The following is a 15240-nucleotide window of genomic DNA, read 5'->3' on the forward strand; positions in this document are numbered from 1 at the left end:
TGCTTTCAGCTGATTGCAACACCATTTTATTGTGGGAAACTAACATAGTAACTTTAGATAAAAGACCGGTAGTAGGTGGTTTAGCTGGTGGGATTTTCTGTTATGTCCTCAATGAATTATATCCATTCACAACTACTAGGCCTAGACCTAAAACCAATCCCAATTCCTGCTTTCATTTGGAGGAAAAAAATTATAAACTGTCAGTCTTCATCGCCACCTAGTGGTTCATTAGCCAAATAACACCAACCTATCTAGTGGATTTGAAACAGGAAAAGTAATTCAAACTACTAACTCCTGTAAAACCACCACCTAATTAAATGTACCTGGGGGTCCCATTTTAAAAACTTACTGAAAGACAAATTATGTTGTGAATATGGAAAATAACTTTCTAATTCATCTTTATAAATTAAGTAATGCATACATCAGCTTTTTTTGGTTGCACCATGCAGCATGTGGCATCTTCGTTCCCCAACTGGGGATCAAACCACCGCCCCCTTCAGTGGAAGCACAGAGTCCTAACCACTGGACCACCAGGGAAGTTCCCTACAGCAGCTTTTTGAGAAACCTCCATACTGTTTTGCACAGCACTGTGGGAGGGGCATCATAGGGGCGGAGAGCGGGAGGGACAAACTACTGGGTGTAAGATAGGCTCAAGGATGTGCTCTACAACACGGGGAACACAGTCAGTATTTTGTAACAACTCTTAATGGAGTGTAACCTTTTAAAATTGTATCAAAAATAAAAACCCTAAAGAAATGTATCTATTTATCAACAGTTCTTCAGAGTAACTTGTAAAAACAAATTTACTGTCTGAAAGCATTTATAAGACTCCATTAAATAGCTCCATTTCTCCAAGAAAGGTCTCTAGATATAGGTAAAATATTAAAATCAATTCATAGATTAAACACATGTAGAAGGCAAGAGTGGTATTCAAAAATGGAAATAAGAAATGTTTACTTCTTTGGCCCAAAAGCCTTTTTAAGGGAGATCTTATTTTCTTACTTCAACAACCACTCTTCCACAACTGAAAGCAGTAATATTTCGTTGTTACCCAAATTTATTCATAACGTTTCCCTTTTCTGCACTCTTGAAGTCCGTATCTGACAGATACTTGTTAAAGGATAAAGAAGAGCCCGTTCTTCTTCTTGGCTGAGTGATTTCCCTGGGTAGTGGTAACTATTTCAAACCATGAACATGATAAAGACTTCCCTGTTCCCATGGAAGAAGAACTAAAGAGCCTCCTGATGAAAGTGAAAGAGGAGAGTGAAAAAGTTGGCTTAAAGCTCAACATTCAGAAAACTAAGATCATGGCATCTGGTCCCATCACTTGTGGCAAACAGATGGGGAAACAATGGAAACAATGACAGACTTTATTATTTTGGCTCCAAAATCACTGAAGATGGTGACTGCATATGTGAAACAAACCGCCAGTCCAGGTTCGATGCATGATACAGGATGCTCGGGGCTGGTGCACTGGGACAACCCAGAGGGATGATATGGGGAGGGAGGTGGGAGGGGGGTTCAAGATGGGGAACTCACGTACACCCGGGGCGGATTCATGTCAATGTATGGCAAAACCCATACAGTATTGTAAAGTAAAAATAATAATAATTTTTTAAAAAGACGCTTGCTCCTTGGAAGAAAAGCTATGAGCAACCTAGACAGCATATTAAAAAGCAGAGACATTACTTTGCCAACAAAGGTCCGTCTAGTCAAAGTTACAGTTTTTCCAGTAGTCATGTACAGATGTGAGAGTTGGACCACAAAGAAAGCTGATCGCTGAAGAATTGATGTTTTTGAACTGTGGTGTTGGAGAGGCCATTGGACTACAAGGAGATCCAACCAGTCCATTCTAAAGGAGATCAGTCCTGAATATTCATTGAAATGACTGATGCTGAAGCTGAAACTCCAATACTTTGGCCACCTGATGCAAAGAACTGACTCTGATGCTGGGAGGGATTGGGGGCAGGAGGAGAAGGGGACAACAGAGGATGAGATGGTTGAATGGCATCACTTATCGGGGTCCAGCCCCGATATGACCCAGGGTATCCTCGGGATGAACGGTGTCGGCGTCAGAGAGAGAGAGAGAAAGAGAGAGAGAGACAGGGGCTGATGATTCCTTGGTTTACGCTGGAAACCAATAAAACCCCAGCACGGGGCTTGCTCTGTTTACGTAGGCCGCAGGCGCCCTCTCGAATCACTTGAGGCACCCCACCAGGGCACCCCCTCGAGTGGGTCTTAGAAGCCCAGGCAGATAAGTAAACTCAGAGGGCCCAGTGCTCCAAGGATCTCAACCAGAAAAAGGAGAATAGAGAAAAGGATGGAAAAAGAGAAAGAATGACACGGGGAGACCAAGCTTCAGTGAGCAAGGCCCAAAACTTTAATTTCCAGTGCTGCTTTTATACCCTAAGTTATGCACATAAGAAACAGAGAAAGGGAGGTATAGATTCACACCAAAATCACGTGGGGTCAGCAGTCTTGACCCTTATCAGGATCAGGGCTTATTTTTGTGTGATAAAAGTTTTAGGTGATTTACATCATCTTCTGGCCAGGGGGCCTGCTAACAGTTTTATGGCCCTCTCTCCTGACAATAGGTTAGTTAGCAAGTAAAAGACTTTTCTTTTAAGGTGACTTTCCTAAAGTTAGGTGGTAGACACATAACAAAGTTACATTCCTATAAGGCACCGGTGTAGTGAGCTGCAAGAAAGGAATTTATTAACTTAAGATCTGATGTGGTTAAATCAAAGGATTAATATATTTCCAAGAATACAATAGATAGAGGAAACTGCAGCAAGCATTGATTCAACAATGAAATCTTTTCTAGTACTATTCTAATGATTTTAACTTCTTCAACACATTCCTGTATTTTAGAATATTAGGCTTTCTGTCCTTGCATGGCTGGGAGGCTATAAACAGTCACACTCATAGTTGTAAGAGCCCGGACAAACTTGTCATGCAAGTTAGAAAGCTATCAGAGGGGCTTGGATTGGAACACTCCTATTAAGCCGAGGAGAACTTTTAAACTACAGCTCTGAATTAATGTTTTCAGAGAAAGGTGGTTGGGGGGAAGCCCCTGTAAGTATTAGAGGACTTGGTAAGAGGCGTAAGATAGTAAAGCAGTCAGACTCCAGTTTTCTTTGGGGTAGATGCTCAGGTAAGTCCAGGGGGTTCCTCGAGCCCTGATTAGCCTTTGCCCGTCAGGCCTCTTCCCCAGTTGACCTTTGCCACAGGTAGGATTTCCCTCGCTGGCTCCCGGCAATCACTGACTTGATGAACATAAGTTTGAGCAAGCTCCAGGATTTAGTGATGAACAGGGAAGCCTGGAGTGCTGCAGTCCATGGGGTCACAAAAAAGTCAGACACGACTGAGCAACTGAATTGATTGACTGATTCCCATGGAAAGATATCCATCAGAGATCCGTGGATGATTACCCAAGGCTCCTGTTTAGCAGGGAGTCAGAAACAGGCCCAGGCTCTTGGAGACTCACAATGGGAAGAACTCTGGGCTGAAGCCCTGGGACCCATCTAACCCATTCAGGATTATCACTTCATTATTTCCTCAAGGCCCTTATCCCCACTGAGTCCAACAGTGAAACAAATTCCAACCCTAATCATATCAGTCTTTTTGAAAGGTCTTGAAGAAATGGCAATAAAGGGGAGAAAACGCATGACACACTCACTTTTTAGAAGTGAGGATGTCTCTTCTCCTGAGAATTTCATTCATCGTGAAAACTGTCCCCCAAATTCTCTTCTCCTATAAAACCCCAGCCTACTTCTCTTCCATTTCAGGTCTTCCCACTTTTGCTGTGAACAGCTACATAGCCCTTCAATGCTGCTTCCCAATGAATGGAGGAAGCTAGTTCTAGAGAGACAGGAGAAAAGTCAGGGGATTGCAGAGGCTAGAAAAGCGGCTTCAAGAAGGAGGTGCTCAACATCGTCCCAGATTTTGGCTAGTGAATTAACCCATTATAGTCTGCATTTTGCTCCTTCCTTTCTCCATGATAGCAGCCTCAATGAAGCACTGGTCCAAACATTGTGTAGTTCTCTAACCTGATGCCTTGACTAAGGATGGTCAACCTCTCACTTAAACAGCTGTCCCTCCAGACTGAGTAAGGGCTTCCCAGGTGGGGCTGGTGGTAAAGACCCCACCTGCCAATGCAGGAAGACAGAGACATGGGTTCAATCCCCGGGTTGGGAAGATCCTCTGGAGGAGGGCATGCAACCCACTCCAGTATTCTTGCCTGGAGAATCCCCATGGACAGAGGAGCCTGGTGGGATACAGTCCATGGGGTCACAAAGAGTCAAAAAGACTGAAGCAACTGAGCACACACATATGAATTTGTAGGTGACACATTTCAGACCACAGCAGAAGGCCATAGCCAGGAAGAAAAGTGACCTTGTCTGTTATGAAGCAGTAATGCCAGACTCACCCGCTCACCCTCGCACATAAGCCAAAGAGCTTAGTCAGAGCACCATGGTCTCTAGGAGGAGGAAAAGGAAAGGTGGGAACAGAAGCAGAACCTGTTGGGTCACCCCCTTATGTGCCTTTCTTCCAGCTGCTTCTCCCAACAACCTCACCAGGTTACAGCTGTGGAGACCGTGGCTCGGAGAGAGAAGATGACTTGCTCCTTCACACTGTACTCACAGTCCCTGCTGAGCTGGGATTGGAGGGCTTCTTACCACAGTCGTGAGGGGGCAGAAACCCACAGCCCACTTGAGGAGCAAGCCCTCCACACTGGAGGGCCTAGCCAGCCCTGCAGGGGTGCCTCCTCTGATTGAGGCTTCCTCACAGTAAAATAGAGCTAGTGCTTCATCCGCAAGGTTGCTCAGAAGACTAAACGAAATCACAGTGTGAACTGGCAGGCCCAAGCCAGCATTGAACCAGGCCGGTGCCACTCCTCAGCATCCCCCTGAGAGCCCACACTGAGCTGGGAAGACAGCTTTGCTGAAAATAACTAAGCATTGGCCAGCCCTCCTTGTGGAAGATGATAGGGTACAAAAGAATGAAAATGTCATTCTTTCTACAAATACTCACCCAGCCAAAAAGCTTTGCTCTCCCAGTCAGGCAGACCTTAAAGTCAGTCAACAAGCCCCTTGCCTCAGAACATCGGTCCCAGCCTTCAAGCTTCAGGCTTCAGCTCAGGCACGGGCCTCACCCGCCTCCTACCCCCAGCCTCAGGCATACCCTCAACTCCTCCTCTGGCTCACGCCCCAGGTTCAATTGGTCCCATTGTTCCTGCCTCAGAAGTGCCTCTGGGATCAGGTCCTCTCTCCTCATCAACCCACATGGCCTCACTGGGGTCCCGAACATCTCTCACCGGCAGGCACTGCCCGAGCCCTCTTACAGTCTGACTGCTCCAGGCTCGCTTCTGGGCTGCTGCCAGGCCTTCCTCCCACACTGCCTTACCCGTCACTGTCCTGCTTAAGCACATCCATTCTCCTTAATGCATCCTTGGAGTTCAGCCCCCACACAGGTCATCCCGCCATCCCAGGACTCTTCAGCTGTGTCTCCTTGCATGTGCTGTGCCTCCAACCCCACCCCTCAAACGCCCTTCACCCTTCTTTCCCAGCAAGCTCCTCTCGGTTCTCCCAAGAAGTTCCCGTGGCACCCAACCAAGTCTTCACTCGACTCCCTCAGCACCCGGCTGGTTTTTGCAGCACTTGGTGACCATTTCCCACACTGCAATGCAATCAACTGTGTCTGCTTGTCTTCCCCGCCAGATTATGAAAGCCTGGAGAGCAAGTGCTGTACCCATCTTTTCTCCATAGCGCCTGACCAACAGATGCTCCATAAGCGCTTGTTGACTGAAGTCTCTGTTCCTTCTGCTGTGAGTATCTATGTGTTACAGTTTACCCCCAAATTACCCAATGTACACTTTTCCCTCTTTCCCTGTATTAACTCATCTTTCTGAAGATGAACCCCTAGAAATCAACTTCTTGGAAAGTTCAGGCTTCATCTCAGGCACCCGTGTAGGTCTTGTGCTGGCTGATTTCCCAATGCATCAGGCTCCACACACAGCTGCCTCAGCTCTGTGGCTCTGCCTGTTGGATCTGCTTTGTCAGTGGGGATGAGGGTAAGAAAGAAGCTGCACCTGACTTCACAGCTCAGATGTGTTTTCTTGGATGTCCGGGATGCTGAGGTGTTTAACAAGCAAATCAGCCTCGGGATTCAAATAGCAGTTAGTAAATCCTGAAAGAGATACAAATCAAAACCCTCTCGCAGAGCCTGTAGGCAAAACCCATGCTTTCCCTAATCCTCCCTAACCCCCAAGGATCACTTTCCACTCCCACCAAGGCATGTATGCGGGGTTAGGACCAGGTTGCAGGAAATACTGCCCTCTACGGATACACCATCATCTTCGGCTGTAAGAGGTCCTCTTGGAGGTTTCCTAACTCTATGCAAAGTAGTCTAGTCAAAGAACAAATCACAGCGCTGGAGGTGGTATGCCCTGCTTAAATGACAGCAGCACCTTTTCCTGCCACCATGTGTATCCGCGCTTCCTATCAACCCAGCCTGGAGCCAAGAACACACAAGTCAGGGTAAGGGAGGCCCTGTGGACCTGGTAAGTTGAAAAGTCCTCCTTTAAAATCTGCTTTGCCCTTGGTGTTAGCTTTTTTTTTTCTTTTCCACTAGCACTGGTCTCTCTAAAACAAGGACTCTGACCAGACTTCAGGAGTTAATGCCAAGTCAAGGCAGAAACTAACACTCAGCTCAGGCCGTGATGCTCTGCTATCCACTCTGTTTCCTCCCAGGGGAAGGAGAAGCAGGAAGAGCTGTGCTCCCCCGGGGAGATGGAGAAGCTGGACACCAACATCTCAGAGGAAGGAAGATCCTGCCATCTCTCGGAGGACTACAAGCAAATCTACCTGTCCCTGACCTACAGCATCATCTTTGTGTTGGGGCTGCCCCTGAATGGCGCCGTCTTGTGGCTCTCCTGGCGCCAAACCAAGCGCTGGAGCTGTGCCACCATCTACCTGGTGAACCTGATGGTGGCGGATCTGCTGTACATATCGACGCTGCCCTTCCTCATCGTCACCTACTCCCTGGATGACACCTGGCCATTCGGGGAGCTGCTCTGCAAGTTGGTGCGCTTCCTGTTCTACACCAACCTCTACAGCAGCGTCCTGCTGCTGACCTGCATCTCCGTGCACCGCTTCCTGGGTGTGTGCCACCCACTGCGCTCACTGCCCTACCGGACCCGCCGGCACGCCCTGCTGGGCGCCACCGCCACGTGGGCTCTGGTGGTCATCCAGCTGCTGCCCACCCTGATCTTCTCCCACACAGACGACATCGATGGCCAGATGATCTGCTACGACACGACCAGTGCGGATCACTTTGACGAGTTTTTCGTCTACGGCATGGTCCTGATGTTGTCCAGCTTTCTCCTGCCCTCCCTGGTCATCCTGGTGTGCTACTCACTGATGGTCAGGAGCCTGGCCACACCAGTGGAGACCCTCGCGAGAGTGGGCGGTGCAGCCCGGGCCAAGTCCATCCGGACCATCCTGCTGGTGTGTGGCCTCTTCGCCCTCTGCTTCGTGCCCTTCCACGTCTCACGCTGCCTCTACTTCACGCTCCGCTTCCTGTCCTCAAACAACTGCCAGCTCCTGACAGTGGTCCGCCTGGCCTACAAGATATGGAGGCCTCTGGTGAGCCTGAGCAGCTGCCTCAACCCAGTCCTCTACTTTCTGTCAGGTGGGAACAGACTCAGGCTCTTCCAGGAACTGGGGCACAAGGTGGGTGAGCACCCAGCTGGAGCCAAGGGCCAGAGACCCGGGGCTGGGCAGGTCTGGGTCCTGCCGGGATGAGGTTCGGGGGAATGCTCCAAGATGTTGACGATGACCTGTCTGAGCAGAGTCAGGAGTTAGTGGGAGAGAGACTCCCACTAGGTCTCCTAGTGGTGTCCTGAAAGGATTTTAATTTTGATGCTAAGTGATTTTAAAATAAGAATATGGAATGAGCTACCAACACAAAGGAAAACTTTCTTAATGAAGCTGACATTTATCTCTCGTCATTCAGATTTCAGCTCACACGTCACCTTCTCCAAAGCCACTCCTGCCACACTAGCCAATGTTGACCTCTCTCCCCCTAAACCAATCAATCTCTATTTCCTGATTTGTTGTCATTATTGTAACACTTATTAGGACCTGGACTTGTTCGTTTACTTATTCATGGTCTCTTCCCCCTAGAATGCAGGCTCCAATAGGACAGGGACCTCATCTGAGTGCTGTCCCCGAACAACAGCCTCCACAGCAGGGCCCAGCACACAGTGAGAGTACAATAGGGGCTGAATGAAGAAGTGGGTGACTGGCGGGATAGATGGAGCCCTTCATATGTAAGAGCACTTGATAAGAAATAACTCATTTAATCTTCCCAACAGTCCCTGGAGGCAGGAGCTATTGTTAGTCCCTCTGACAGATAAGGAAACTGAAGCACAGAGCTTAAAGTAGCTTATCCAAGGTCACCCAGCTGGAGAACGCCTAAATCATAGTGCTGGACGGGAGCTTTGAACCCAGGCACTGGCTCTGAGGAACACAGCCCTAAGATTGAAGCAGATGGCCCAATCCCAATACTCATCAAGAGCTGGCTGAGATTTCGTTGACAGGACCAGCTCACCTGTTTACATAACTGCTGTGACCTGAAGACAACTGTAGTGGTCCCCAGCCTTTTTGGCACCAGGGATTGGTTTCATGGAAGTCAATTTTTCCATGGATCAGGGGTAGGAAGGGATGGTTTCAGGGTGATTCAAGTGCATTTATCATGCACTTTATTTCTATGATTATTACATCAGCTCTACCTCAGATCATCAGGCATTAGATCCTAGAGGTTGGGGACCCCCGTACACAGTACGGGCTCTTTCACTACGCTTCTTAACAAGTGTTCGGTCAGAACCAGTGTTCCGGTTTAGGTCAGAAAAGGCTCTGCAGGGTAAAGTGGCAGCAGAAATGATGGTCCACCTTATTCATATATGAACATAATGTCTCAGTCTATGGCAGAAAAGGTCTTAAATCACAAGATGATGCTCATCTTCTTTAAAAAAAAAAAAAAAGTAATATAAAAACAGAAAAGACCTTTTAAAAAAACCTCTTATATTTAAACAATAATGATCTCTAACGAGCTCTCAGGTCTAAACATGCACGATTTAGTAATTCATTATCATCTCTCTATGAAGAGGTGGATAAGCCTTTTTCATAAAAGCTAAAGTGTAACCCCTCATTACTACCCCGACTCTATTTACAGGGAATGATCTGAGTAAACCACACACATGTCTAAATTATAAAATTTTATTCTAAAAGTGCCGTTTACTGCTTTCAAGGGCACACAATAATTAGAACTAGACTAAGTGTTGCCTAGCAGAATTCCTTCAGATAATTACTTTAATGAATAGGCAAGGATGTTTTCTAATTAGCAGGTCAGCTGTTTCTATATAAATAAGTGCTTCAATAGTAGCTGAGAGAGCTTAACACTGTTTGTTCTTTTGAATATTCTCTCAGTTGTCTTGCTTATATTATTACTTTTTGTCCCTTTCTTCTCACAAACACAAAGGAAACACTCAGCTGACCTACAGTCCCAACTATCACCTCTCACAAATGAGCAAGGTTTAACATTCCTGGAGAGTTGGTTCCCCATTAAATGCTTAAAGTCATCCTACATCCCACTTAGACATTATTTCTAATGCCCACCAGCCTGCCAACCCTGGAAATGGAAAGAAAACTAATCTAGAATTTTCAGGATGCATCACTTTTATCTAAAAAGCAAGTAATTTGTAAATAATAAGTGTTAGTCACTCAATCGTGTCGGACTCTTTGCAACTCCATGGATTATAGCTAGCCAGGCTCCTTTGTCCATGAAATTTTCAAGGCAAGAATACTGGAGTAGCCATTCCCTTCTCCAGGGGATCTTCCTGATCCAAGGATCGAACCTGGGTCTCCTGCATTGCAGGCAGATTCTTTACCATCTGAGTCACCAGGGAAGCCCAAGTGCTTCGTACCCCTGGCCAAAGTTTTCCAGTCTTAAGTCCTTGCTAACTTACGTGCTTACAATCATTTCTCTGATCCATATAATGCTAATTTTGCTTCTGCAGAATCTTTTGACCTATCTAACAGTGAAGAATAAGCATCCACTTTTAACTTACTTCTCTATCACTGGGATCAAGAAAGTTTCACCTAGTTGTCATCATATCCTAGTTTTAAAAGGGTACTTATCTCAAGATATGAGAATCAAAGTAGATTATTCCCTTTTAGAGAAAGGGCTCCATTGAAAGGGGAGCTGGGAACCCACTGCCCAACAAAAGTCAAGGGGATATTCCTGACTCCCCTTTGGTTAGCAAACACCCATCAACACAAGGGGACGAGGAGACTAAAAGCAACCAAAGTTCTTCCTCAATCTCCCCATTCAATGCCCACCACCCCGGTGAAAGGTTGGGTCCTCAAATGTGTTATCACCCTGGGCTCTGATCGACCTGGCTGCTCAGACATGTTAAAACAAAATCAAAGGTCAGCAAATATCATCATGTCTGAAATACCAGCACTGGGACAGTACTGGATGTAAATGTAATGGCTGTAGCCACCTCCAAGGGGCAAGCACGGTGCCAGCTCTTGAAGAGGTTACAGACTGTTGGAAAAACAAACCCAGACAAACAATATGAGCACTAATTAACAACTTCAGCAGCTACAGAAAAAAGTAATGTCAGTTGGTGATTAATTAAAAGCAAACAACACAGTATGAGGGAAGCTTTGTCAGGGGGCAGGGGCTTCGGGGGCCATGAAAGGTGTCATGTGTATGCTGAAAGCTGGGTGAAACTGCAGTTAGACTTTCTCAAGCATTGGAGAGAATGGAAAATTTGTGTGGGGGCCAATGGTTGGTTACTGAAGGGTAGGAGGTGGAGACAATGCTGGGAGGGTAGGCTGAAGTGTGATTACAAAGGCTACCCCAAAGCCAGCAAAAGAACTTCTCCTCAAGGCATGGAACCCACCAAGGGCATCTAAGCAGGAGGGTCACAGGGTCAAAACTTCTATTGAGAAACTTAATTTGGCAGTGTTGTGTTTAGAAATAAGAAACAAAATGTTACAGAAGACTTCTGTGATATCTCCTAACTGGCTTCAAAGTCAGCCTACACACCACCTCCAGGTACTTCTTAAAGTATTCTTTTCATAGATCACACTCTCCCTAATTCTGTTCATCCCCTCCCTACAAACTTACTTCTATAGGATAAAGACCAGCTATCTCATCCTGGTCTACTAGATCATCACAGTCCAGGCCTAGCTGAACTTTTCCACTCTCAGGTCTTATACCACACCACATGGGCGTCCACCTTTCACATGTTCACCAGAGGGCCACCACCCACCACTCAACACCCTGCCCCAAACCTTCTCCACATGCCCAGATACTCATCTCCCCAGATCTTGGGGTCCACTTCCTCCTCTCTCATGCACTGCTGACTCAGCCTCTGGGCCTATCGCCTTGGAGCTGGTGATGGACTTCTTTATCATTCAGGTCTGTTTTGTCTCTCCTTCTCCATTTTTCAACGTATAGACACTGGTACCCTAGCAACATTCCTAGGAGGAGAAGGGGATGACAGAGGATGAGATGGTTGGATGGCATCACTGACTCAATGGACATGAGTTTGAGCAAGCTCCGGGAGTTGGTGATGGACAGGGAAGCCTGGAGTGCTGTAGTCCATGGGGTCGCAAAGAGTCAGACACGACTGAGCGACTGAACTGAACTGAGCAACATTCCAAACATGATGGACACTCAGTAAGCCATGGTGATGCTGACAATGAAGAGGAGGTGGAGGAAGGTGATCACCATTCACAAGGCCACTGCAGTGATCCAAGCATACAGATAATGGGCATGAAGAACTAAAATCTTTTAGTAGAACCAAAAAGATTTCCAAACACACTGGAAAGAATGAAGAAGAGTGAATATTGAGACATAGGTGGTAAGGGGGACAGAAAAAACTGACTCTGAGATTCCAAGCCTGAAGAATCATCAGCTAGCACTGAGCACACAGGGACACTCAATAGTCGCTCAGTAGGAAAGCAAAAGGGAGGAACTAAAGGAGGGAAGGCACCGGCTGTGTATCGTGAGGGAGAGTTCAGACAACTGAAATGGGAGCTGCTAGTGAGGCCCCAGTTGGCAATGTAGGATGGAGGGTCAGAGAAAGTTCAGGCTCAAGCTCTGGGTTGAGAGTTATCTATTCAGGCAACTCTTCCAAGCTGCAGATGGAAATTATATCCCTGAGGAAGAAGGGAAGAGAAAAAACAAAGGACCTAGGAGATACAGGAACCATAAAAGGGGTTGACAGGGAACACAGAGGCAGTAGGTGGTGCTGGATAATAGTGTGGGAAAATCAAACCAGGGCAGTTTCAAGAAAGAGAGTAGTTAAGGGTATCACATGAAACAGACACGCCAAAGAGAATGAATGAACAGTTGTCTCTCAGCATACAGTTCCAAGGCCACCTCTTCCAAGAAGCTTCCCCTGATCACCCATCAAAAGGCCCTTTCTCAGGACTTCCCTTGTGGTCCAGTGGCTAAGACTCTGCACTCCCAAGTCAGGGGGCCTTGGTTCGATCCCCGGTTAGGGAACTAGATCCACATGCTGCAACTAAGACCTGGTGCACTCAAATAAATAAATAGTAAAAATATGGTGATGGACAAGGAGGCCTGGCATGCTGTGATTCATGGGGTCGCGGAGAGTCGGACACGACTGAGCGACTGAACTGAACTGAACTGAAAAATAAATATTTTTTAAAAAGAAGACTTTCTCTCTTTTCTGACCCCTCATCCACACCTCCCTTCAACCAAGTATGAGCAACATTATTTAAGTCCCCTTATTTCCTCTCCTATAGGATCTAGCAGAGATTTCAACATATGGGTACTCGCTAAATCTTTGTGGAATAAATGAACATACAGCAAATAATTCTCCTATGTATGCTTTCCGGAATTACTACCTGAATCCAGTTTATGAGTGTGTGCCTATAAAACTAAATCACAAATTGTTTGGGATTTATTTGTTCTCACACTCACCAACTGCAATTCAAAGCAATTCCAGGACACACAATACCTGCAAGCATTCTCACTTTTTAGCCGGTATTTCAAGGGCAATAAAGAAGGGAAATTCTTCATCAAGTTGTTTGCAATTAAGCATAACCTAAGCTTATAAAGTTGCATATTCTCATTGTCTTTTACTTTTTTGTAAACAAACTCAATCTCCTTAGTATTTCAATTTCTCAACTTTTTGTTTTGTTAATGTTTTCTGTTTGTTTGTTAATGTACCGAACAACTTCAAAGGTAACGGCCTCAAGAATTTCATGATAAGATGGAACTCATTCCTGCAGCAAACTCTAGCTGGGCATTTTTATAGTGTTAAATCACGAACAAAAAGCAAAAAGTGCCACTTCAAGCAAATTAAAGAATCGTTGAGTCTGAGAAAGTTCCACTCCACAGGTAGAAAAACACATTAGCCATGAGACCTTTAGAAAGCATTAACCCAACAATCAAAGACACAGTCGCTGAACACTCCTTATGGTCTCTCCTTTTATAGCCTAGTTTTTTGCAAGAGTAGGCTATGCTTTTTATTGCAATTTCTACCTTGAATTCATACAGCCAAATCATCACAAGTTGGCTACTGCCCATCTCACCATCCCATTGCATTGTAACTGCTCTTCACAACACACCACTGGTTTCCAGTTACAAACCAAATGGTCATGCCCTATCCTGCTTGGGCTTCCACGGCATTTGTCACTGTCACCAACTTCCTCATTAAACTGATTGCACACTGCACCCTCTCCTGCTCCCACCCTGTAAGTGTGGGTGGGTGGCCCCAGGGTTCTGCCCCTGAGCTCTTCTATTCTACCCTACTTTCCTCCTGGGCAACCTCACTGACTCCCTGAAGGCCCCAATGATGACCCGCAAACCCCTCTCCAGGGAAAGCCTCTTGCATTCCAAACCCATGCTCTTGTCCATACAACAGTTCCTCAGGCATGGCAAGTTCCATAAAGTCAAAACTGAAATCGTTTTCCTCCCAAACCTGCTTTCAGCTCAGTGGCACCACCATCCAGCCAAGCCAGAGATCTGGAAGTCCTGCTTAACTCCAGCCTCTTCCCACACTTCAAACTGTCATGCTCACATGGTCAGATCAGCCTCCCTAGCTTCACAGGAACATGTTTTCTCCTTTTCATCTGCTCCACCACTGCCTTGGTTCAAATTCCATCATTTCTCGTGGGCTTCACTGCTTCAACCGATTTATCATTCTCTGACCCCAGATTTGTTCCCCTCAACCTCTAATTCATTCCCTTCCTTCTGCTTCTACAGTCATCTTTGTAAAATGTAAATCTTAATTCCCAACATATGTATCTTCCAAAAGTGCCCAGCTGCCTTCAGGCTTAAGATCAAAATGCTGAACATGCAACAATAGATCTTCATCAATCTTGTCTCCTATCAAAGCTTCCAACCTTGGATTTCCCTGGTGATTCAGTGGTTGGGACTTCACCTTCCAGTGCAGGGGTGTGAATTCAATCCCTGCTTGGGGAGGTAAGATCTCACATGCCTTTGGGCCAAAAAGCCAAAATACATAAAACAGATGCAATGTTGTAACAAATTCAATAAAGACTTTAAAAGTGGTCCACATTAAAAAAAATCTTAAAAAAAAAGCTTCCAACCTGAACTCTACACTTGCCTCCTTCACTCCATCTATCAGCAAGTTCCAAGATTAGCTCTAGAAACTCTTGCCCTCCCCATTCATACCTCGCTCCTCTGCTGCCTAGGTAGTCATCTTATTCATCCTTTGTTATGCAGCTCAAAGACCATCTTCTTCTGGGAATCCCAGAAGTATTCTAGGGTCCTAATCCCCATTAGTCATTACTCTATGACAGTGCTCTTTGCACCATATCACTATCTCAGAATCACTGATCTTTTGTCTGTTTCCCTCACTCATCAATGTGTGGAAGATAGCCCACAATTTCCACATTTCTGAGTCACCAACTCTAGTAAAGAGCCTTAGGTTCAGTGCTCCCAGAAATGAATGATAATACAGAAGTCTGTGCATATCATCAAGCATCATCTATTGTTATAGTATTATGCTTGGTTTTCCTCACTACTATATTTCTTTGAATCATAAGATGCTGTCAAAGACACATCCCAATTTCAGATGTTAAGAGGTGATATACTACAGTCTACAGCATATTAATTTAAGTAACATAATTATAAAAACTTTATAGTCATCAAACTAAAAAGACATTA

At 45.8% G+C, this 15240-nt stretch overlaps 2 protein-coding genes across 3 annotated transcripts in view; one reads left to right on the forward strand and one right to left on the reverse strand.

Moving 5' to 3' along the window:
* Positions 1–2330: 2330 nt before the first annotated feature.
* MFSD1 (major facilitator superfamily domain containing 1) overlaps positions 2331–15240 on the reverse strand; it is a 39724-nt gene continuing 26814 nt past the window's right edge. Inside the window, exons 16-17 of one of the 2 annotated variants that reach the window (XR_008683829.2) lie at positions 7420–11555; positions 2331–6189 (exon numbers count right to left, since the gene is read on the reverse strand). Coding sequence is in view for 1 of the 2 variants with exons in the window: in XM_088839460.1 (XP_088695586.1) it covers positions 11522–11555 (34 nt within the window). In the remaining variant the exon portion in view is untranslated. Of the gene's footprint in view, positions 6190–7006; positions 11556–15240 lie in introns of those variants that run through there. The other variant, XM_088839460.1, reaches the window with a different exon arrangement.
* Positions 4617–7805, forward strand: LOC129551879 (P2Y purinoceptor 3-like). Its single transcript, XM_055420151.2, has 3 exons — positions 4617–4686; positions 5721–5827; positions 6753–7805. Exons 1-3 carry the CDS (start codon positions 4617–4619, stop codon positions 7803–7805), a joined length of 1230 nt encoding a protein of 409 aa, XP_055276126.2.

Source organism: Moschus berezovskii, chromosome 1, assembly GCF_049115385.1.
Source record: "Moschus berezovskii isolate FMDL1 chromosome 1, NW_MosBer_1.0, whole genome shotgun sequence".
NCBI lineage: Eukaryota > Metazoa > Chordata > Mammalia > Artiodactyla > Moschidae > Moschus > Moschus berezovskii.